Raw genomic sequence first — 25,069 nt, 5'->3', positions numbered from 1 at the left:
TATCATAGTGTTAGCAGAAAGGCTGATTTAGCTAAACTGACCTTTCTTTTCAGGACAGATAAACTGGCAGCCTGTAACATGCATTTTTTTTAACAAACTCTCCTTCTGTGAATGGTTTCCCTGCCAGAGCAATCATCTCACGAACCATGTAACTAGCTTCGACTGATGCAACATTCTCTTTGGTTGCTTTCTTGAAGAAATTATGTTGCCTCATTAGACATGCTTTAAGACTGGCAACCTGCTTGGCCCTCTCATTTCCTTGATATTTTGCACATTCCTCAACATGTTTAGTTGAATAATGGCGTTTCAAGTTGTATTCCTTGTGCACTGCAACTTTCTCTGAGCAAATAAGGCATGTGGGGATGCCCCTGTGCTCAACAAAGAAATACTGCATCTCCCACTTTTCCTGAAATTGTTTGTGCTTGTCATCAATCTTTCTCTTCACTGCAGGCTTTGATGAAGTCATGATGAAGGTATGACAAAATCTAATTCTGTAATAAATTTCTCTCCCTTCTCTCCCTTAGGCCTCCCATAATGCAAGGGACAGCAGGCAGGAGCAGCGGAAATGACGTCTGCACTAGGCGCAAAGTATTCGCGATTATCCGCTTACTGAATATTTGCAATTAAAAATCGCATTAGTAAGAAAAAATCACATTAAACATTTGCATACCCTGAACGGAACTACTTGGGGTATGCGAATGTTTGATGCGATCTTTTCTTACTAATGTGATTTTTATTGCGATTATTCAGTAGTCGAATAATCGCGATTACGGAGGGCCGCCAGTTTGAGACCCCTGGTCTAATGTGATTATGATGGCATTATTGACATAATAGAATTTAATCATCTTATATACAATCATGTAGAGAGTAAATCAGTGAGTTACTTTCTTTTCTTTATTTCTTTCTTTCTTTCTTTCTTTCTTTCTTTCTTTCTTTCTTTCTTTCTTTCTTTCTTTCTTTCTTTCTTTCTTCTTTCTTTCTTTCTTCTTTCTTTCTTCTTTCTTTCTTTCTTTCTTTCTTTCTTTCTTTCTTTCTTTCTTTCTTTCTTTCTTTCTTTCTTTCTTTCTTTCTTTCTTTCTTTCTTTCTTTCTTTCTTTCTTTCTTTCTTTCTTTTCTTTCTTTTGAATTTTGGGGCAACACCCGGTGATGTTTAGGTGTTTCTCCTGGCTATGCGCTCAGAAATTGCTCCTGGTTTGGGGAACCATGTGAGACCCGGGGGGATAGAACTGCAGTCCTTCCTAGGCTAGCACCAGCAAGGCAGATGCTTACCACTATGCACCTCCACTCTGGCCCCAGTGAGTTACTCTCTCATGAAAACTAATCAAGCTTTTAATAGTGAAACCCTAATTTTGATATTTAATCCTATCCCTTAATTGTGTGGGTTAGTAACTTAAATTTCTTTATTATGTGAATATCATTACATGCAAATAAGAATATTTCTTCATAGAATTTATGTTGTATTATGTAAAAGCATAGTACCTTATACGGAAACTAAAATTTTTCTAAAGGTGAGATATGTTTTTAAATTATACATTGTAAGTCTCAGTAGTGCAAATATTTGCTTTTGAATAAAATGGGTTACATATTTTAATGAAACAATCAAACCATTAAAAAAAGTAAAAGAAAAAAATGAATGAATAATGCCACAAACAACTTATTTCTGGTTCTGCACTCAGAAATCTCTGCTGGAGGGCATTAGAAAAACTTTATGGTACCCTGGATCCAAATCAGGTCAGGAAGGTAATCATCATTCAAATTGTACTAACTTTGTGGACTCAAAAATATTTTTATATTAAAATTAAAATATTATTTAATGATTCTTATGTAATAATAAATGAACAATGTAAACACTTTGTGAGCTAACTACAAATATAACAATAATAATATAGTATAAAATATAATATAATATATAAAATATATAAAAATAAAATATAATATATAAAATGTATTTTATATATTATATTATCTTATGTTATAATATTATCATGTGTTGTATATTATATAATAATCAATATAATAATTTATATAATATCTATAATTTTAATATAGAAAACAAATAAAAATGAATGATTAGACTTGATTGATTTTTGTGCAATATTTCTTTTGTAAAATAAAATTGTTGCTTTACATCTATAGTTGAGATCTATATTTAAATGTAGATTACCAGATATTCTAAAACGGGAGCCATTATCACATAGGATGTCCCTGATATCATCTATCCTTTTTTCCCTGAACTTTTAATATGTTTTTTTAAGGGCATGACAGACACATTTTTTGTTTGTGAAGAATGCCTGCATAGATGAGTATGCACTTAACCTAAGAACATTTCCATTTACATCTCTTGGAATTATGAAAAAATGTATTGGGATGTTAACACTGCCTACATTGCGTAAACTACATGTTCCTTAAAATAAAATTCACACTTCGGTTTCTCTCTTAAATATTAGATTACAATTTGCTTCATTGAATTACTAATATTCAAACTATGTATAAAAATGAGGAGACAATGAAATAATGTAACTTTTCATAAAATACTTGTATTATGCTTATATTTTGTGTTTTTGATTGAGTTTTTGTGCTATTTGAATTGAAATTTTAAATATAAAGTGCATTTTGAAACAAAGCATATTTAAGTGTTTAACTCTTGTGATGGTTCTTGGTTTAATAAATACTCCATTAACACTATTTTAATTAGAGTTTAGTATAGTTCTGTTCTAGTAAAGTAAAATGTTTAAATACGAAAGCAGCAATACTTTTATTAACAATAAATTTTCTGGACTTGGTCTTGGATGCCACACAAAGCGGCAGCTTTGGTGGAGATAACAGACATTCTGCAGCCTAAAGGCCTGCAGGAAGTGGCAGAACTTCCCACCCAGATCTTGGCCCAGTTTGTGGTGGATTCTCAAAAGACTAGCTGCTCCGTAGCCAGCTGTAGGTAGTAGACTTCCTGCAAAACTTCTTGGTTCAGGAGAATGCTTCTCCAGATCAGGATTCCATGGTTTCTGAAGGTACAAGCCATCAGAAGGCAACTGAAGCCAAAGAGCAATGAAAAGAACTGAAGGCCACCTACCAAGAGCATGTGGACGACATCACAAGTGCTTTGGTCCTTTCCAAGCTGGGGGAGACTCAAGAGAAGAGGTTCAGCTCCAGGAAGCTCTTGGCCAAGAAGCAAGTTGCAACGGAGAAATACAGAGCAGCCCCAAAGCAGTGGTGTTTGAAACAGGAGAAACATCTGATTTCTCTGGCAGAAGTTCCTGAACAATTAAGGGAGCATCATACACGGACCGAACAGGCCCCAAAGAGGCTAGAATAGGAACTTGAAACCCTGAAACAGAAGGCAGGACAGGATCAAGACAGGCTCTAGAGGCAGGAGACCTTTCTTCAGCTGTTGCCCATCCTGTAGGGTAAACCGCTCTTCCCAGACACAGAAAGAAATAGCTATCGCCATAGGTAAACTTTCCTGAGGATTAAAGCCCTAGAAGCTGACCTAGTAACAGGAGAACATTAAACTCATTAAAGTAAAAACTGGAGAATGTTCAGTACTAGGAATGAGAAGAGGGACAGATAAGAAAGCAGAAAGAAGGTGGGTGAGATTTACCTGTGGCTTTATCTACTGCTCATACCTTGTGCTCAAGGTAATCATTTAAAATCTGCCAGAGATAAAATCGTGGCATGGATTCCCTAGAGAACATGAGGCCATGAGGAAGAATCCTACAGTAGGTCAATCTCTCTCAGGCCTGATAGTCAATAAGAGGTATGAAGGGAAGTGGTGTCTCTGGTTTACATCTATCTCAGCTGCTTGGAGTGGGTGGAAGGTTTTACAGATTAATCTTATTTGAAGCTTAGTACTTCATCCCCATGCTTAGCTCTGTGTCTTTCTTCTTATCTTCTTCCCTGACTTTGTGTGGCCTTTTCACTTTAGAGTGGACTATGATACCACAGTACAGCCTTTGACAATTCTTTGGAGTTAGGTTTTGGATTCTGTTGATTAAAAGTCTTGGTACTTTCTTAAAAATATACAAGTTTTCTTTACTGAATTGTCATGTTATTATAATATTTTAGTAATAAATGTGAAATTTTCTGTTCAGAAAATAATAAAAAGTAATATATAAATATAACTTAAAACTATAATAAAGATCTACTTACATAAAATATAGGAATTTATAAAATGTGGTATGCACTATTTTAAAATTAAATTATGTTTTTATAATTAGAAAAGTTTTTTTAAAGAGAGAAAGAAGGAGAGAACAATATAGTAGAGGCTGACTTAGGAGGGATCAGGAGTGTAGCTGGACATTTATGGCAAAAATGTGCTTTGGTGAGGAGTGTTAGAGTATTGCATGACTGAAACTCAACATGACCAACTTTGTAACTGTGTATTTCACAATGACACAATTTAAAAAATTAAAAGACCTTATGAAAGTATTTAATAACATCACAAAATTACTCAATGGTTGTGAGAGTTTACTATAATCATAATTAATTCATTAAATTTTTCAAAGAGAATTAGTAACAATGCAACTTATATACACACAAATTTAATGGTGATAGATCCTATGACTTAATTTCTTAAAATAATCACATTGCAAAGTTCTGCGTACCCCTGATTTCACTGATCAATTTTTATTGATCAATGCACAGAATAATCATAAGAAAACATACATATGCATAATACATGATATATCTTCAGTAACTTATTCCAAACCACGATGCCTAAATGGAAAAAGCAAAGTAAAGATTGAGAAGAATATCTTCCTTAGGGGTAGGCAGTTGGTTGGGTTGGTGGGAAACAGGAGGTAACTGGGGAAATTGGTGGTGGACGGGTGTTGGAGCACTGAGGACTAAAACTTTTAAACTTTGTTTCTCAGGGTGATTTTATTACCAAAAAAAAAAAGAAAGAAAACATACATATTATTATTTATTTTTGTTTTGGTGAACAAAGGGGCAATTAGACGAGTGTCATTTAGAAACCAATTAGAATGCAAGTCTCTGAGATTAAGAGCTTTAAAACATCGTGATGATCTGCTTTTGCAGTAAATTGTGGTTGTCTATATCTAATGTTGGAGAGTAGAGCTAATTAATAAAAACTGTTAATATAGACTTCATTGAAGACTAAACTGAACAGTACATATCACTTGATTCTTAGTGAGATTTCTTCATTAATGTGAAAGTGCAACAGTCTACACAAGATTACTGAGTTCAGATTCAGTTCTCTCCTAAATTGAATTATTAAAATAAATATAATCTTGTTCAAAGCCATTTTATGCATGAAAATACTGACTTTGAAACATATAGTAAAGAAAATTACATATGAAAAAATATTAAAATTTGTACGGAAAACAAACTAGTAAAATCAAAAATAGACCTTTCTATTTTTAAAATGACAAAGTAAATGTACTATTGCAAGAACAAATATACTCTTCAAACAGCAATGCTTATCTAATAGAATGGAAAACATTCTTTTAAATCATTAAATTAGTAAATGCAAGAGGAGCAAGAAAAATACTTAGGTTTTCAGTAAAAAGTTTAGTTTTCAAAAATTCTAAGGAAGAAGAAACTTATAAAAGAACTGCTATTCTTTATAGATTGTCATATAACATATTGTTATATTAGCGAATCTTGCCAGATCTTTGTTTTTTCTTTATAAAGTTTAAGTATCTCCTACACATCTGTTTAATTTATATCCTTATTGTTCAGCTAAATAATAATAATAATATAAAAGTAGAAGAGTGTGATCCTGAAAGATGGGTTATCAAAAGAATAAGAAAATAGAACAAAGAGTCTAACAAGAAAATTTGCTATATTTGAGGAAGTAAAATATATCATGGAAAGGGCATAAGGACAAAAAAATTAGTAACACCTGAGCCAAAGTCAGCCAATCAAACCCTAGTTCAATCCCTAGCACCATATATGGACCCAGAGTTTATGGAGGGAGAGTCTCTGAGCACAAAGCAGAGAGTCAATTTTGATTAAAACTGTAGGTGTCTCCAAAAAACAAAAATAAAACAAGTTTTACTTATGGAGTTACTTGTGTTATATTGTTCTTTTGACAATATTTTTTCCCAAATACCACAGTCATTAATTGTTTATCTTTGTCATCTTCTAGACCTGAATTATTTTAAATTTCATTCAAAACCAAAATAAAATTAATCAATCATTTCTCGGTCTTTTGGCTAAGATCATGTGTAGTTTCTATTCTTATCTGTTTTATATCTGATATGTCCTCTATCCGAGGACAATATATTAAATGGATTTTTGGCACTAGGAACTAGAATATATTTCTAGTTTCTATTCTTATTCTTAACTATATAGAATATAGTTATATTTATATATTTATATATATATAGAATATATAGAATTCTATTCTTAACTATATAGAATAGTTTCTATTCTTATCTGTTTTATATCTGCTATGTCCTCTATCCGAGGACAATATATTAAATGGATTTTTGGCACTAGGAACTAGAATAGCTTGCTTCGTCCATTCCACGCATCAACCTGGTATTGTAGTACCTCCGGGAACAGTGCACCAAATAAATAAATAAATAAATAAATAAATAAATAAATAAATAAATAAAATTAGTCATTAAACTTTTCTCAAGTTTTCTTTTTTTTTCTTTTTTATTTAAACACCTTGATCACATACATGATTGTGTTTGGGTTTCAGTCATGTAAAGAACACCACCCATCACCAGTGCAACATTCCCATCACCAATGTCCCAAGTCTCCCTCTTCCCCACCTGACCCCTGCCTGTACTCTAAACAGGCTCTCCATTTCCCTCATACATTCTCATTATTAGGAAAGTTCAAAATGTAGTTATTTCTCTAATTAAACTCATCACTCTTTGTGGTGAGCTTCCTGAGGTGAGCTGGAACTTCCAGCTCTTTTCTCTTTTGTGTCTAAAAATTATTATTGCAAGAATGTCTTTCATTTTTCTTAAAACCCATAGATGAGTGAGACCATTCTGCGTTTTTCTCTCTCTCTCTGACTTATTTCACTCAGCATAATAGATTCCGTGTACATCCATGTATAGGAAAATTTCATGACTTCATCTCTCCTGAGAGCTGCATAATATTCCATTGTGTATATGTACCATAGTTTCTTTAGCCATTCATCTGTTGAAGGGCATCTTGGGTGTTTCCAGAGTCTTGCTATGGTAAATAGTGCTGCAATGAATATAGGTGTAAGGAAGGGGTTTTTGTACTGTATTTTTGTGTTCTTAGGGTATATTCCTAGGAGTGGTATAGCTGGATCATATGGGAGCTCGATTTCAAGTTTTTGGAGGAATCTCCATATCGCTTTCCATAAAGGTTGAACTAGACGGCATTCCCACCAGCAGTGGATAAGAGTTCCTTTCTCTCCACATCCCCGCCAACACTGTTTATTCTCATTCTTTGTGATGTGTGCCATTCTCTGTGGTATGAGGTGGTATCTCATCGTTGTTTTGATTTGCATGTCCCTGATGATTAGTGATGTGGAGCACTTTTTCATGTGTCTTTTGGCCATTTGTATTTCTTCTTTGTCAAAGTGTCTGTTCATTTCTTCTCCCCATTTTTTGATGGGATTAGATGTTTTTTTCTTGTAAAGTTCTGTCAGTGCCTTGTATATTTTGGAGATTAGCCCCTTATCTGATGGGTATTGGGTGAATAGTTTCTCCCACTCAGTGGGTGGCTCTTGTGTCCTGGGCACTATTTCCTTTGAGGTGCAGAAGCTTCTCAGCTTAATATATTCCCATCTGTTAATCTCTGCTTTCACTTGCTTGGAAAGTGCAGTTTCCTTCTTGAAGATGCCTGTAATGTCCTGGAGTGTCTTGCCTATGTGCTGTTCTATATATCTTATGGTTTATGGGGCTGATATCGAGGTCTTTAATCCATTTGGATTTTACCTTCGTACATGATGATAGCTGGGGGTCTAAGTTCAATTTTTTGCAAGCAGCTATCCAATTGTGCCAACACCACTTGTTGAAGAGGCTTTCCCTGCTCCATTTAGTGTTTCCTGCTCCTTTATCAAAAATTAGTTGATTGTATGTCTGGGGAAAATTTTCTGAGTATTCATTCTGAGTATTGCATTCACTTCACACAAATACATATAGTGAAGTACTATCTAACCCTGTAGCATTTTTTTTCATTCTAGAATTGTTCATAACTGAGATATACAATATGCTACATATTTAATTCTGGCTGTTTATCTTTTGTTTAACAGTGATTCACAGTATTATTAGTTTCTTTTGAATTGTTTTACACTATTCTTATGTTCCAGTCATAGTTTTTTAGTACGCCAGTTAGGAAATAAATATGGTGATGATGATGGGAAGGAGTTTATGGAGGTAGTGTAACACTAGTCAAGTTACTATTGTTTGAACGTTGTACATGGTAATTTATCCTTAAAAGAATTGTAAATCAAGGCGCTCTATTTTGAGGTAATGGTATAAAATTGTTAGTAGAATTTGTAGAATTTTATGTAATTTTGTAAGCTTTTTTTAAATTATTTTATTTTGAATTATGAGAACAAAAGATGCAAAGAAAGAGGACAAGGTAAAGTTACAGTGGAAGGACAATCACCCATAACATAATTCTCAGAAGAAGTCCCCTTGCTGATATCTTAACTTTGAACTTTCAGCCAAAGAACGTTAAGATAAAAATAGAACAGAATTCATGTGCAATTATTTTTTCCCTCGAGTCCCCAGATTGTAGCACATTATAATATTTCTTAACAGCACACAAGGCAATCTAAAGCCATCAAACTTACATAACTCCTTTAACATTAGAGGCATAGTATTTTTTACATTTCCATGTACATGCATATTAGCTTAAGTTAACCTCAAATTTTAAGTGGGTGTGTTTTAAGGATTAGAGTCAAAGGAGCACAGTAAAAATGGTGTTAGAGTGGTAATTGTTGTTTGCATAAGCCCACCAAAATATGAGAGGCATGAAAAGGAATTACCTTGGCCTAAATACAAAGAGATCCTACCCCTGAAGTTTCCTAGCATAAGACCAGCTCTAGGCTTCAGGCAAGTTATCGTCCAATCCAAGACATTGTCTGTAGTGCCAACACACTTTTCACACAGTCTCTGTTGTTGGTATCATGTTTCTGTATTAAAGATTCTGGAATCTGCATGTCTTACATTGAAGTCATGATGTGGAGTGTCTTCTCGTTTCACCTCACCATGAAAGGGCAATGCAGGAAGCCCTTTCCTGTAAGCAGGCTGTTGTTTTATGGGTGTTTTCTTTGATGTCTATAAACTTTTGCTGAATATTTTCTTACACAGTGACGATTCCCGCCCCCATGTTTTTTATCTTCTCTTTGTGAACTGCTCAATATGGAATTTGGTGTGAAAGAATCCCTCAGTTTAATACTTATGTTTGAACCAAGTCATTGGTCTTGTTGGAAATATTCGTACGCCCCCATATATCTGATAGCACCACGTGGCTTTATTTCTTGTTTGCTTAGGCACACTAAAATGGGAAAATACTATACATACCAATAGGTTCTTATCTAATAGAGATGGGAACACACAAATCTTGTAGTGCAATGAGACCTTACACCCTGAACATTGACATAAAGACCAGGCACAGGCCTCATAAGAATGGGCATTCTCCATTCACCCCTTGATCTAGAGAAGACATTTACAAAACATCCAAAGTTGTATATAACATCACCTGGTGGCATTCCTGTACCAGGGAAGACCCTACAGCTGCTCTGACATCTATCTACTCAAAAGAGACACCCCTTAACACTGAGAAGACAACAAGAACAATGTCCTGCTTACTCGACAGGGCTTGCTGTATTGCCCCTTAATTGTGAGGTTTGTCTATAACATCACCTGGAAGCAATCCTCTACCAGGGAAGACCCTACCACTGCTCAGACATCATCCTGCTCAAAAGAGACTTCCCTTAACACTGAGAAGACATAACAATTTTGTAAGCTTTTATTTCTATTTTATACTTATAAATGCACTCTTTTTGTCCTCTGTCAATGTTTAGAAGTGGTATTGCTTGGACATTCTTTGTACAATTTTAAACTCATAAAAACCATAACAGTGATAGTGTTTAGCATCCTTCTACCAATACATATGAAAGATCTACTATCAAAAAGTAATTACTCTATTTCGGGGGGGGTTTTGGGGCCACTCCCGGTGATGCGCAGGGTTGCTCCTGGCTATGCTCTCAGAAATCGCTCCTGGCTTGGAGGACAAATGGGACATTGGAGAGAGAACCGAGGTCCATCCTGGGTCAGCTGCATGCAAGGCAAATGCCCTACCTCTGCACTATTGCTCTGGCCCCCAGGTACTCTATTTTTTTAATAGCACTTAGTCATTGTTAGATACTTACTTCAGTCCTTGCATTTTTGTTATTATTGAAATGACATTAATTTACAAGACTCTTCTCACCAAAGTGATGCCCCTAATATCAAAAAGTACCACATCAAAGTGCCAATATCTCATTCAACACAGACCTTTTAATAGTCTTTTTCCTATGCATATCTCTGGTAACCAGAGTATACACGTTTGTTAGCATTTTTCTTTGTTTATTCACTTGCTTACAACTAAGCTTATCTACCTTAGTCTTTATCTTTTTGATTTACTTTCCCATCTACATGTCTCTACTATTGAAAAGACAAGATTTTATTCTTTTCTTGTAACTGAATAACATTCTATTGAGTTTATATATTACATCTTTATCTGTTCATCTCTGATTGGTCAATCATATTATTTCTAGATCTTGGTCACTGTAAATATGACTGCAATTAACATAAGTGTATATGTATCTTGTAAATTTATCCATAAAATAGATACCTATGAGTAGAATTGGTGAAACACATTTTATGTTTTTAACATCTTGAGAAATATCCACATCATTTTCAATACAGACTAGAATAATTTAAATTTCCCCAATTAGTTGAGAGTTCCTTTTTCTTCCTTTCTGCACTATTTCTAGAGTTTTTAATGTAACTATTATTACAATAATATTTCACAACAGGCAAATATCAGGTGGTATTTTTTTATTTTCGAATCTCTAACAATGTCAATTATAATTGTCATATAGGTATTCTTCATATGAATGTTTTCTGACAGGCCCATTAAGTTCTTCTCCCCATTTCTTGAAAGGTTTGTTTACAAAATTACATGTTATTGAGTTTTGTGAATCATTCATTTTATTGGCTACTAGAATTAGACTTTGCCAATGTGAAATATGCAAATATTTTATCCCATTCAATACCAATTTCTTTACATTTAAACCAGATTAGCTGTGCAACGCTTTTTATTTGGGTGTAATGCCATTTAGTTATTTTTACATTTTTATAGCATTTTTTGGTTTTGTTTTGTGAGGGGGATGCTTGTTTTATCATCTATTTTCATTTTTTCCTTTTTTGTCCTAGAGAATTTAGTTTTACTCTTTTTTAATATCAGATATAACAGTAGTCATAAATAAATTCAAATATTATTCTACCAGTAAAACATATATGAATTGAAAGTATGTATATGATAATGATGGTTGAGTTTTATTGTATTTTAAATAACTTAAATGAGCCTGAATATAAAATGTCACATTCTGACAAGTTTCATGCTGATAAATACATTTTGAAGATGCATAGCAAAAATGCTGTATTTATGAAAGAAACATACATAAAATTGCATTCATCATGTCAGTTTATATCACATATACACTAAAAGTATATTTTCTAAAGCAGTATTATGTTGTATTTAAATAATTTTATGTAAAGGATTATGCTTTCTTGTAGGAGTTTGCAGTTCCTTTCATACTCATAAAATTTATATTTTAAAAATTGCACAAAGCACTATAAACAACAAGTAAAACTGGGGATATGGGGCCTGAGAAATAGCACAGCAAGTAGGGGGATTTCCTTTCACATGGGCAATGATCCCTGAGCTTGATCCCTGACATCTGTATGCTCTTTTGTGGCTGCCAGGAGTGATTTTTGAGAGCAGATCCAGAAGTAACTTCTGAGTGCTACCACATGTTGGTGTGCTCCCATCAAAAAAAAAAAAAAAAGAAAACTGGAAGACGTTATTTTCTTCTGAAGGGAAACACATTACATCCATGTGATAAGATTTAAATAAAGTATCAAAAATTTTCTTTTTTGGGCCCGGAGAGATAGCCCAGCAGTGCTTGCCTTGCAATTCAGGACCTAAGGTGGTTGGTTCAAATCCCAGTGTCCCATATGGTCCCCCGTGCCTGCCAGGAGCTATTTCTGAGCAGACAGCCAGGAGTAACCCCTGAGCACTGCTGGGTGTGGCCCAAAAACCAAAAAATTTTCTTTTAAAATAAACCTAGATTTTCTACGTATTACTACCATGCCAATAGAAATGATCACTCATTCTTAGCCTCAAATATGGAGAGATTATAAAGAGGAAATAAACATTGGAAGAGAAATAAAACTTTGTCCAAGATGGAACATATGATTCACAGTTCTATGTGATTATTAATTATTTTATGTATAAAGCATACAGATTTTCTTATTGATGATTAAAACTATTATAGTTTTCAAAGTCCAAGAGGAGTAAGTATCTTCATTAATTATCACTTAGAATGGTCAAAGAAAATTAGTTTGGTGGAAAATTACACCCAAAAATTACACCTAAAAGGACTCCCAATGCAAGAACTCTACCCAGGACCTCTCTGCCACAAATCTTTTGCCAATCTCAAGAGGGTCAGGGTATGTGATGAAAAGGCACCCGGGATCCCAGGCCCCACAAGAAAATCTCAAAAGACAATGGGGAAACCTATAGTTCCATCATAAGTTTAAGCCCTGTATAACACTACTTCTTTACCTGCTTTTCCCCAAATATAAGGTAGTCTCCTGCATTACTTTGTTCCTTTAATTACTTTTTATATTTAAATTTTTTTATTTTTATTTAAAAAAACACTTTTTTCTTTATATATACGGGAGCACATATATTTTTACCTCTATTTTTATCTTTTTTGGGTGTGTGACTTGCTTCTGTTTTCTTCTCTTCATTATATGCAACGGCAATATAATGTAGCACCATCTCTTCCTGCAAAGGCATACTAAAAAAAGGGGTAAGGTTATGTTTAAAAATGGGCTCTTACCTACTAGGGATAAGAACTCAGACTTTTTTTTACAACACAGGGGCATCTCCCATCTTGAATATATGTCATGTGGACCCACTTAGACCCCAGGTGATTAGATGCCGACAATCCAGCCTGGAACCCTGGATCCCAGGTATAGATAGAAACGATATAGTACTTCACAACAGCTACAGGAACCATCCCACCTGGGACATCTTTAATACTGCTCAAACACCAACATGGCCCAGCACTAATAGGATATCCTGACAACGAGGAAATTGGGAACAACTTGACCTAAGAGCAGGTTATCCTACCTCACCAACTAACAATGAGACAAAATCAGGATACTTGTCACCTGTTGGTCTGTGAAAAAGCCAAGATTTCGATCTACAGGTAATTATTTTGGGGGGCACACCTGTTGACGCTCAGGGGTTATTCCTGGCTATGTGCTCAGAAATCACTCTTGGTTTAGAGACCATATGGGATGCCGGGGGAGTGAACTGTGGTCCGTCCTAGGCTAGCACTTGCAAGGCAGATATCTTACCTCTAGCACCACCATGCCAGCCCTGTTAATTCTAATTTTAATAAAGAGATTCGGTCAGGGAACCTTTTAATTATTTTGCTTTAATTAACTTTCTTGGAAATTCTAAATATATTATCACGAAGGCTCTTATTTTTGACTGAAGTTTAAGGTTAAATGCTAAATCTAAAGGTACTTGAGTAAGATATTTAAATTGTAAAACATTTGTGTAGACAATGTTTTCAGCAAAATACAACCTGCTGGTCTAGGGTATAAGGAATAATGTCAATTTTTAAATTCTTCTTTAATTTGAGTTTGAGCTATAAGCTTGCAATGTACATTCGTTGTCAGAAGGTCCTATACTTCTAGACAAAAAAAAATCAGACATTTAATGAATATATTGTTCAGCTCCCTTAATTTCTAGGACAGATGATTATGTGAAATTGTGAGAATCACTCTGGTGCTTAGAAATAAAACACAGAAGCACAGAAATAATAATTTGAGCAGCATTCTGCTATTATTCAGAAATTTGGCATTGCTTTTAGGTTAAATGTTTTTTCATAAGCTATTAAATTAGAAAATCAAGTCAAGAAAGCTTAGATTCTTAAACAGGAAACATATTTTATTTGTTATTTTGATATCTCCTTATATGATTGCACACAATATTAAAGACTATCGATTTTGCTCCTTGTCCTATGTTCAACCATGGCTTCACAACTTCATAGTTTGGAATTATTAACTATTCTCCTAAATTATAATAGTTTTGTTTAATGATGCATTCATTGAAAGACTAGTATAAAGTATATTTAGACATGTCATAAAATTCTTGGTCTAGTACTCAGCATGGAACTCACAAATTAGCATTGTTAATATTTATACTTTAGGGCTGTTTTAAATAATTACAGGTAAGTTTATCTTTTTGCCATGTATCTGGAGAAAAAGATTTACTCTTAGGAAGGATAAAAAAAGGTTATCAATATACAATCCTCTCTTCTTCTTTTTCTAATTAAAATATTTATAGAAACATCATGGTTACATACATGTTTGTAGATACGTTTCACTCATAAAAAGTACACCCCCTTCACAAATTGCAAACTTGCCAGCACCAATGCCCCCATCTCCTGCCTTCTCCCCCATCTCCTGCCTTCTCCCCCACCTTCTGCCTTCTTTCAGACATGCATCTATTTCTCTCATTCACTTCCATTCTCATGAAGTTGGTGAACTATTTCTCTAACTGCACTCACCAATCTTTGTCGTAAGCTTCATATCATGCGATGGTCTATTGTCTCTGGTATTATTACCATATTCTCATTTTTCTTAAATGCCACAGATAAATGAGACTATTCTGTGTCTTTATCTCCTTTTGACTCATTTTACTCAGCATAATCCATGTCCATCCATATTTAGGAAAATGTCATGTCTTAATTTTTCTTGACAGCTACATAGTATTCAATATACAAATTAGAATACCATACCTTCTCTTCCTAAATACTTATACATTTACAGAAATTGATAATGGCAACACAAATGTAAAGAGGCTATTTTAATTTGGGGGGAGGGGTTGGAGTCACATAAGACAAAAGTCCGGTGTTACTCATGGCTCTGAGCTCAGAAATCGCTCCTGGCAGGCTCTGGGGAACATATGGCAAGAAAGGAATCAAACTGAGGTCTGTTCAAGGTTGGCTGCCTGCAAGGAAATGCCCTACTGCTGTGCTATCGCTCTGGCCCCATAATGTAAGTTTAAAATTTTAACTCTTTTTGATATAGTTCATATATTTAATGCTTATTCAATAAACTAAGTATGTCTTATTAGTTTTTCACTATATTATTTATATTTAAATATTAAGCCTTGATCATTTTGAAAAGCATTTTAATGCACAAATCAGCATTAAATTTTCCTCTAACTTTTCTCCAGAAAAGATTATTTTTCTTACTGAAAGAAAATTGGTAGTGAAAAATGCCTATTTATATGCTTAAATGTATTTTCAAAAAGCCAGGACACTGAACTATATAATTTGAAAATTTTGAACATATTCCAAAGCCAAATATATCACTCGTTAAATTACAATGAATTATATTGTAAATCACTTCTGTCTCTTAATGCCATATTATATTTCAAAATATTGTATTCCCATGGGGTTGGAGCGGTGGTGCAGGGCATAAGGCATCTGCCTTGCGTGCACTGACCTAGGACAGATTAGCTTTTGGTCCCCTAGCATCCCATATGTTTCCCCAAGCCAGGAGTGATTTTTGAGTGCATAGCTAGGAGTAAACCCTAACCTTCACCAGGTGTGGCCCCAAAACCAAAAAATACATATATTTTACTTCCTTATACTTTATATAAATAGAGGAGAGTGTTTTGAAAAAATTGTAAATAAAATGTGCAATAAGACCACAGAATCAAAGAAAAGAAAATAGCATTTGCAGTTTTATAACAATATTTTAGAAAATGAAGTGGAATGAAAAATTTAGGTAACATATTAAGTTAAAGATGTGTAATGTATATTTGTATTTTAATGTACATGTGAAATTTTATCATTAAAAGTATCACAATCAAGATAAATATCATATTATAAACATCAATGCCTTGTTGAAGTATTTCCTTCCTATTGCCTTAATAAGAAAAATGAAAGACATTCTTGCAATAATAACTTTCAGACACAAAAGAGAAAAGAGCTGGAAGTTACAGCTCACCTCATGAAGCTCACCACAAACAGGGATGGGTTTAGTTAGAGAAATAAGTACATTTTGAACTATCCTAATAAGGAGAATGTAAGAGGGAAATAGAAAGCCTGTCTAGAGTGCAAGCAGGGATTGGGTGGGAGGAGGGAGATTTGGGACATTGCTGATGGGAATGTTGCCCTGGTGATGGGTGGTGTTCTTTACATGACTGAAAACCAAACACAATCATGTATGTAATAAAGTTGTTTAAATAAAAAAATATCTCTAATAAATTATAGATATTCTTAGACTATGCATTAAATCCAATTTCTAGGAATTTATGTGTTAAAATATACACTATATAATCTATTGTGGTGATACCCTTGATAGCATTAATCTGAATAATTATAGAAAATATAAATATAGAGATTGACAAATCTGTTGTGATAATTTGACTTTAACAGTTTATTATCATCTGATTGCAAATAGTAACAATTTATTCATTCATGATATTATGCTGTCTTCCAGTCTTTTAATTATCTAAGGTAGTATTGATAGACTTTTATGTATTATTTTACTGGATATGTATTTGATATATGCATATTGATAACTTATTCTGAAAATCTGCCTGAATTCACTTAATCATTTTATTATTTTTGTGGTTGATATCCTTATATTTTCTACTTGACAGATCTCTGCAATATCAATACTATTAACATGCTGAACTATATACTTATTATGAGGCTTTCTTGTCTCTGATAGCATGTTTACCAGCAATTTTGGCTTCCCACGTTATATGCCAGTCATACACCACTAGTTATAACAATTAAAATGTTTCCATATATTGCCAAATATCTTCTGGGTAGCAATATCATTCCTGGTGAAAAAGTACTGATGAAATTATTCATGTCATCTGTGAATGAAGTCATCTTGTTTGATTTCTTTCCATTCCAGATGTCTTTTTGTTTCTCATTTGTTTGTCATATTTCATTAATAAGAGCTTCTAGTAAAATTTTGAGTAAAAGCAGTGAGAATGGATATGCAAAGGATGTTCTTAATTTGGGGGAGTCAAAGTCATAATTATGCTCTTTGAACTGATGTTAGCTATGGGCTGTCATAAATACCTTCTTCAAATTAAGAAAATTGTGTTCTGTTCCTTTAAATATTTAATAGAAGTTGGAATTGATAAACTATTTTCCTTGGTTTTTATTTTATATTATCATTTTTCTATTATTTTAGATTGCATAGTTTGTTTTAATATTAAGTGTACTATATTGTCTGGCAATGCTAACACAGAAAAAACTTCTTATTTACAGTTAGTATTTATGCAGCCATCAGGAGAGATGAAGTCATGAAATTTTCCTATATATGGATGTACATGGAATCTATTATGCTGAGTGAAATAAGTCAGAGGGAGAGAGATAGACACAGAATAGTCTCACTCATCTATGGGTTTTAAGAAAAATAAAAGACATTTTTTGCAATAATCCGCAAAGACAAAGTGAGGCAGGCTGGAAGGTCCAGCTCACGACATGAAGCTCACCACAAAGAGTGGTGAGTTCAATTAGAGAAATAACTACACTGAGAACTATCATAACAATGTGAATGAATGAGGGAAGTGGAAAGCCTGTCTATAATACAGGTGGGGATGGGTGGGGAGGAGGGAAGTTTAGGACATTGGTCCCTTTGCTGGTGTGTTCTTTGCATGATTTAAAACCAACTACAATCATATTTGTAATCAAGGTGTTTAAATAATGATATTAATTAAAAATTAAATAAAAACAGTTAGTACAAAGACTAATCATATTACACGTAGAAGCTGCAGAAAAGAAATAAAATTATATCATTAAAAATCAACATTTGGGGGCTGGAGAGATAGAATGGAGGTAAAGTGTTTGCCTTGCATGCAAAAGGTCTGTGGTTCAAATCCCGGCATCCCATATGGTCCCCTGAGCCTGCCAGGAGCAATTTCTGTGCATAGAACCAGGAGTAACCCCTGAGCACTTCTGGGTGTGACCCATAAAAACAAAAAACAAACAAAAAAAGTCAACATCTGTAGGGTTGGAGTGAAGGTACACTAAGCTGAGGACTTCAATCATTAGCATCGCATATAGTCCTCCAAACTCTGCTCAGGAATTATCTCTAAGCACAGGCCCAGGAGTCAGTCCTAAGTATTTCTGGGTCTGGAGCAAAAATAAATACAAGATTAATATTTTTCTGTATGAAGTATTAATAGGTATGAGAAATAAAACAATACCACATACCAGTTACAATGTATTTTAATTAGATTTAAAATGAATGTGATGGTGGTGGTAAAACTAAAGTGCTTTGAAAAAAAAGGAATTTTTAACATGAAGAATTTAAATCCGGATAACTTTTAGTAATTTATATAAATCTCATATGGATTGCATTGAACATTTGGATAAATATATTCTCTACTGGAACAAAGAATGAAAGATAGATATTTGGCTAGCAAATGTACAGATTAAAATAGATAATCAAAAGCAGCTTCAAAAAAATTCAATACATAGATGGAAAAATAAAAATACCATTGTACTCAGAGAATATGCTTTATGTAAATCCATTTGCACTTATACAAGAATCTGAATGAATATAGTACAAATAAATGGAAAAAGGTGTGATTCCCTGCGATGCATTTTTCAGCTCCTATTTGCTGTTACTGGTTTGTGATTTTGAAGCCCAGAGAAGATTATAGCGTTACACTAAACAAAATCTTGACCCTGCCTGTGCTCCAGCTGTGTTGTAAACCTATTCTGTTTTCTTATCACAGTCATGGCCTTGTGAGTTTTTTTCTGCCTCTAAGGAATAGGCTTGCAAATCTAGGAACAAAGCTGTGTTAGTATTTAGTTGTGTGATACTCTTGAAGAGCCCAGGTCTTTGCGGTAGGGGAATAAATTTGTTTATTGGCAGAATAAGTTGGTATGTGTAAAACCACTCAAAGAATTAGCAACAGCCAGTGGTATTATGTGCCTGTTCTGAGAAGCCATGGCACTAGGAAACATGGTAAGTTTCATAACTTGAAACTGTACTGTTTGAGTATGGATTGGGATTGAAGCGACTCAGGTTTGGAGGTGAAGAGAGGCGTCCTAACTATTGAGAAACTGACTGTGGATGGTACAAGTGGAGAATGGGTCCTAGGTGAAGAAAGTCTATTCTAGACAACAGGCATAAGCCAAATAAGTCTCTTTCTCACTTGTAAAAGTCTAGGTCAGAGGTATAATATAATTAATATAATTAATAATATAATGTAACATAATTAATATATAATTAAAATATATAATTAAGTATACTATATTAACTGGCAATGATAGATAACACAGAAAAGAACATGGTGTGCCATTCATTTTACATTTAGTTATGGAACAATCTTTCATCTATTCAAATGCTATCATTGTTCTTAATAGAATAGCCTGATTTTGAAGATATAGATAACAACAAAAATACACCGAGCCAAAAAAAATCTCCCTTTGTTAAAATTTATACTATCTTAAAAATTAAAATTGATTCACTTAGATTTCTTTTTTTTAATTGTCCCAAATGTTTAAATTGTAGAATATTTAAGCAGAAATGTTTATATAGGCTAAAATTCAGAGGGGACTGCTATGATTAAATTCACAGTAAGCTCATGAATGGATTTGCCAAGAATAAAAGAATCAAGTAACTCGATTCAGACAAATATAAAAGAGGGTGGAAACTAACATATTTTATATTAATTCCTTTCCCTGGAAAGGTAACAGTGGTTTTTAAAGTCTCACATCATAGTCCCAGTTGGTGGCTGATGATTCTGACAAGCAGTGATGCTATCTACTTAACAAGGCCCAGAGCTTTCAAGCTGTTTTACACCGTGATTTTCTGTTATGCTTGATATGAGTATAAGGTTTTATTCTAATAATGCTATCTTGAAATTCTGACACCCTGCAGTCTTAGAGAATATGACAACCAATGCACCCATGAAGAATCTTATTGTTTAAAGTGTTAAATATCAATAAATGCTAGTAAATAAGAGATTGTCCAAATGACTTAAGATGTCTTGGAATTACTTCAATACATTTTTACCTAAAATAACCTAAATAATTGATTTCCAAGAAAAAAAATAGTTTGTCATAAATCTTAAAGAACTATCCCATTCCAGTAACATAGTAAAGAATTAACATTTGTTATGACCTTGGTTAACAAATTACAACCTGAAACTTTGAAAATTAATTTTTACTGGTAGGCCCTCTTCAGAATGTAGTATTTTGGTTAAATAGTATTTAACCAAATATTGGTAAGTATTGATCAAATATGGTTCCAATTTACACTCTCTTCTAATAAACTCTAGTCAATAGATATGTTGGATCCTTATTTGGAACAATAAAATCTGAAGAATATCCAAGGAATGGACCATTGTGTTGCATGTACATGTAAGCTTCCAACCAGTGTGCTTTTTTGTTTGTTTGTTTGTTTGTTTGTTTGTTTTGGGGGGGTCACACCCAGCAACGCTCAGGGGTTACACCTGGCTCTATGCTCAGAAATCGCTCCTGGCAGGCTCGGGGGACCATATAGGATGCTGAGATTCGAACCACCAGCCCTCTGCATGCAAAGCAAATTCCTTTCCTCCATGCTATCTCGCCAGCTCCACCAGTGTGTTTTTGAATACCTGAATTTGGTTAGTAAATAGCGCTTTTTTAGGTGACCATATGAACTGGATTGCCTGAGGTATTGGTGAATATGAGGTGTTCCAGAGATAGCAGTAGAGTCATAGAAACATACATAGCAGGAGAGCTTTCAGAGAAGAGAGTGTTTGAAAATGGAATTTAAATGTCCAAATAATGTCTTTTAACAGCAAGATAAGGAATCACAAAATTCCAGAGAAAAGCAACATTTTAGGATCATTTATAGTTACTGGGTTTGCTTTTTTCCAGAGTTAGCAGATGTCAGATTAAACTTCACATGGCATGGAAAAGAAAACTGCTTATACAGCTAATATATTATTGACTTGGACAATATATCAAGTCGTTACATATTTCAAATTGGGAATTTTGTGTAAGCAGTATTTATACTAAGGATGTAAGCCTTCAACAAGTTTAGTAAACAACATCAAATCCAGGATAAGTTGCTGTTTTGGGCCATTTATGTAACATTCCAGCACTGGACTCTATGTTGGTAATATTGATCTTTCCATATGCATTAATTTTCTCTAAATATCTGCATTTCCTTTAAGTAGTGTATGGTTTTCTGAAAGATATTGGTTTACATATCTTTCTGCTTTTGTTTTTGAGAACTTTATTGAATTTTTATAAATCATGCTTTTAGTGGATTGGTATAACATAGTTTCTTGTTTTAATGTGCTGATAACAGTAGTTGATTAATTATATTGAATCATCTTTATATTCCTGGGCTATCTTCGGCTTAATATTGTATATGAATTTTTATGCTGATTAATTTTATTTTCTACTATTTTTAGATGATTTTTAAGTGGTTTTGAGTAACAATGAATTAGTTTTTTTTTTTATTAATACCATCTATCTAGACTAGCTATTAGAGAAGTGAGTGACACTTTCATAAAGTGTCTTTCTTATTTAAGGAAAATACTGGATAAGTATGGCTTTATATATTTCTTTAATAAATGTCATATTTCTAGTTAAAAATTGAGGCATAAAAGTTAATGTAAACAATGAATGGAAAGTGCCATCAAGTCAGAAAAGACTACACTATGAAAATAATAGTTGAAAATGACCACTCTAGACAGAACTGGGAATTGAAATGAAGTAAAGTAATATACATGATAATTCCCTAGTAACAATATTGTGAACCATCATGCCTAAAAAGGAAAAAAGAATAAAGGGATGAAAGAAAAAAAAGTGTCTTCATAGGGGCAGTCTAAGTGTTGGGATGGAATGATGGGAAGATGGGAAGATAAGGAGAAACTGATGGTGGGAAATGAACGTTGGTAAAAGAATAGGTGTTGAAATACTTTATGACTAAAATGCAAGTAAACTTCAAAAATTATTTTAAAATATTGGGAACTGGAAGTGATATGAAAAGATTATTTAAATAATGAATTTTTTTTCAGCTTCCACTTGTGTTTTTGGTATGTTACATAATGTTGGGATATCAGTTATATCTATATTAATGTTTGTTGGCCAAAGCTATTTTAAATTGATGTCTTCTTTGAATTAATATGTTTTCTTTCAAATGACATTTCTTCACAACCAACAAGGGTAGAGTTGTGTCCCAAGCTCCAAATACAAAGAGTGAAACTGAAAGCTAGCACTAAGTAACCTGGACTCCCATTTAAAAATTAACCTATGTAAGTTTGGAGGAAACAGAGAAATATGGTGTGTACTTTGATTCAGGAAAGGGGCAATCAGCCTCTGGAATACCCCAAAACTTAGAAATTAATTAGGGAAGTGTATATGCAAGGCAACTATGTTGAAATAGATATATTCTTAATCATCACAGTAGAGGAATCTGAATTAATTTTGATGATTATTCTATGGCAACAATAAAATTTCATGAAAATTAATAATAAATATAATCTATAATTTTATTTAAGCATGTTTTTAATTGCACGTTTCATAATATATTTATTTACAAATTAAATATGTTCAATAATTTTTAATCTTTTCATTGATTTTATCATTCTATATATTAGTAATTTTAAATATTAACTAAACGTATACATATCTATATAGATATTATATTTGTTAGAGTCATCCATGGTTTGGGAAGAATGATTTTACATCAGATAATGAAAGGAAATTTAAAAGTTATTTTCTGTCTGCACAACTTTTACTTTAAACTAGTAACATGTGCAAAGTATATATAGTTAATTTCATGATTTTAAATTCAAATGCATATTTAAGAAATTAAAAGTTCTGTACATAAATGAATATTCATAAATAATTATGACACCTGACATTTGTCAGTGCACATTTAAGGTTTTATTTTTATATGACAATCCTTTGGAGAGGCCAAAAGAAAAGTATTAAAGAAGACACAGTTGGTGAGTTTAAAGTTAAAACTTGTTAAGAAATTTATCACCATATGAGTTTAACTTCATTATCTGAATATGTTGTTAAAAGGAATAATTTGTGAGTTTATGCAAGAGGGCATTATGAAAAACATGTAAATGTGTGAGTACATTCATGTCCATTTATATTTATGCATATGCACAACCACTCATATCACTGACTCAAATAATATTCAATAAATTTTAGTGCAGACATTAACTATTATCATAGAATATATAAAAGTTTTAGAATAGGCAAGAAGAAAATTGTTTGCATACTTGAGGTTAGCTTTATGAATTATAACTGATGGGTATATTTAAGATGAAAGCTTTAAAGACTAAATTATTTTTCTTTTTTTTTTTTTTTTTTTTTTTTTTTTTTTTTTTTTTTTTTTTTTTTTGTCCTTCCATGAATAATATTCCCGTCTCGTGGCCTTTTCTCACACAGACTACAAGGCTTCAGGAGATTCTGGCAATCCTCCATGTTATCTGTGTATGTTTTCTGTTCAAAAATGTTATCGGATTGTTCTCCCATGCTGGAGACGGTCTCCTGGCTTTCTGAACTATGAGCCAGATTCAAGAATTCCACTGAGTTGCAGGGATCAAAAAGTTTCGAGTTTTCTTCCTTTATATATACATCTTTAGGTCTAACAACTGGAGCTGAGACAGTTCTTCGGCAGTCAGGGACATCAATTCCTTCATTTTCTTTCTTTTCTGGTATGGCAGTGATATCAGACGTGGAGAGAGAATGGGTTAATTTAGAACAGTCTGAGTACCAATCCTTCCTCAGGGCCCAACAACGAAAGCAGTATCTCTTGCTTGGAGAGTTAAATTTCTTGCACTCAGTACACTGCCACTCATCCTCAGAGGTAACTTCAACATCAGTTTCATCATCTATGGACTTTGAATCTTCAAAGTCATCATTTTTTCCCACTTCAATCACCTTTTTATCTCTCACTTTTCCTACTTCTGATTGTTCGGTATCAGCAGCTTCAACTTTTATTCCAACACCAAACTGCTCTGACAATGATTCATTCAAAAACAAGTCATCTGTGATGTCTGAAACAACAGCAGTACCTACATCCTGATTTGTCTGTAAATCAGTTGAGCCATTACTTCTAGGTGTATAGTTGTTTCTCAAATTTCCTATAAACCACCAAGGCAGGCCAGCTACATCCCACTCCTCAAATCCAGGGTCCAGGTTGGATGTCTCATCATGGGACAAATTTCCTATCAAGTCATCACCTTCTCCGGAACTTCTGCATTTGTGCTTTGAGGGACGTAGTACGGGAATATTGTTTTCTTCAGTTCTTTCTCTGAAATTGGAACTGGAATCTCCCTCTACAATTTGCTGTAGTAGCAGTGGCTAAAGTGACAAGATTCTTTCTTAGCATATCATAGAGAGGGCTTGGATCTTTCACGGAGAAGCTCTGCCGTCCCAGTAGTTCTCCCAAAAGATCACCGCCACAATACACCATATGCTGCTCCTGTTTGTCATAAAGTTGCTTCACCATTATATACTGGCCTAGAAAGTGCATGACCTCCTTCACCGTGAACATTTCACCCTGTGCACCTGCTGCCTGCAAAATCTTCAAAAGTGGGAGCTTGGGCCGTACCTAATATAAACAAAAATAAACCTTATTGATTTGTTCTGGAGAGATTCTACAAGCACTACTAGATGTTGAACAATGGGCAGAGTTGGGAAGTGACGACATTTTGGCAGTAAAGAGTTTTCAATCTGCTAATAAATCTTCACGATCGCTCCATCTTGGGTCGCTCCCCCCAACCTAGCCCGTGGGGGAATCGGGCGTCCGTCACC

General features: G+C 33.8%; 1 protein-coding gene and 3 pseudogenes across 1 annotated transcript; 3 read left to right on the top strand and 1 right to left on the bottom strand.

Annotated features, from left to right (window-relative positions):
- The first annotated feature begins 2,789 nt into the window (after positions 1 to 2,789).
- LOC126008712 (ZW10 interactor-like) lies at positions 2,790 to 3,403 on the top strand (annotated as a pseudogene).
- A 2,750-nt stretch (positions 3,404 to 6,153) lies between these two features.
- On the top strand, positions 6,154 to 6,297 carry LOC126010342 (uncharacterized; annotated as a pseudogene).
- A 61-nt stretch (positions 6,298 to 6,358) lies between these two features.
- On the top strand, positions 6,359 to 6,535 carry LOC126010349 (uncharacterized; annotated as a pseudogene).
- A 17,121-nt stretch (positions 6,536 to 23,656) lies between these two features.
- LOC126008711 (protein Mdm4-like) lies at positions 23,657 to 24,764 on the bottom strand (the record flags this gene model as incomplete). The annotated part of the gene is made up of 2 exons (XM_049772940.1): positions 24,726 to 24,764; positions 23,657 to 24,616 (listed from the first exon to the last, which is right to left on the bottom strand). Coding segments are annotated over exons 1-2 (999 nt in total), but the record flags the coding sequence as incomplete, so codon positions are not given.
- Between the last annotated feature and the right edge of the window lie 305 nt (positions 24,765 to 25,069).

This window comes from Suncus etruscus, chromosome 5, assembly GCF_024139225.1.
Source record: "Suncus etruscus isolate mSunEtr1 chromosome 5, mSunEtr1.pri.cur, whole genome shotgun sequence".
Taxonomy (NCBI): Eukaryota; Metazoa; Chordata; class Mammalia; order Eulipotyphla; family Soricidae; genus Suncus; species Suncus etruscus.
Note: the sequence above shows the minus strand (reverse complement) of the source record. Positions and strands in the feature narration are given on the sequence as shown.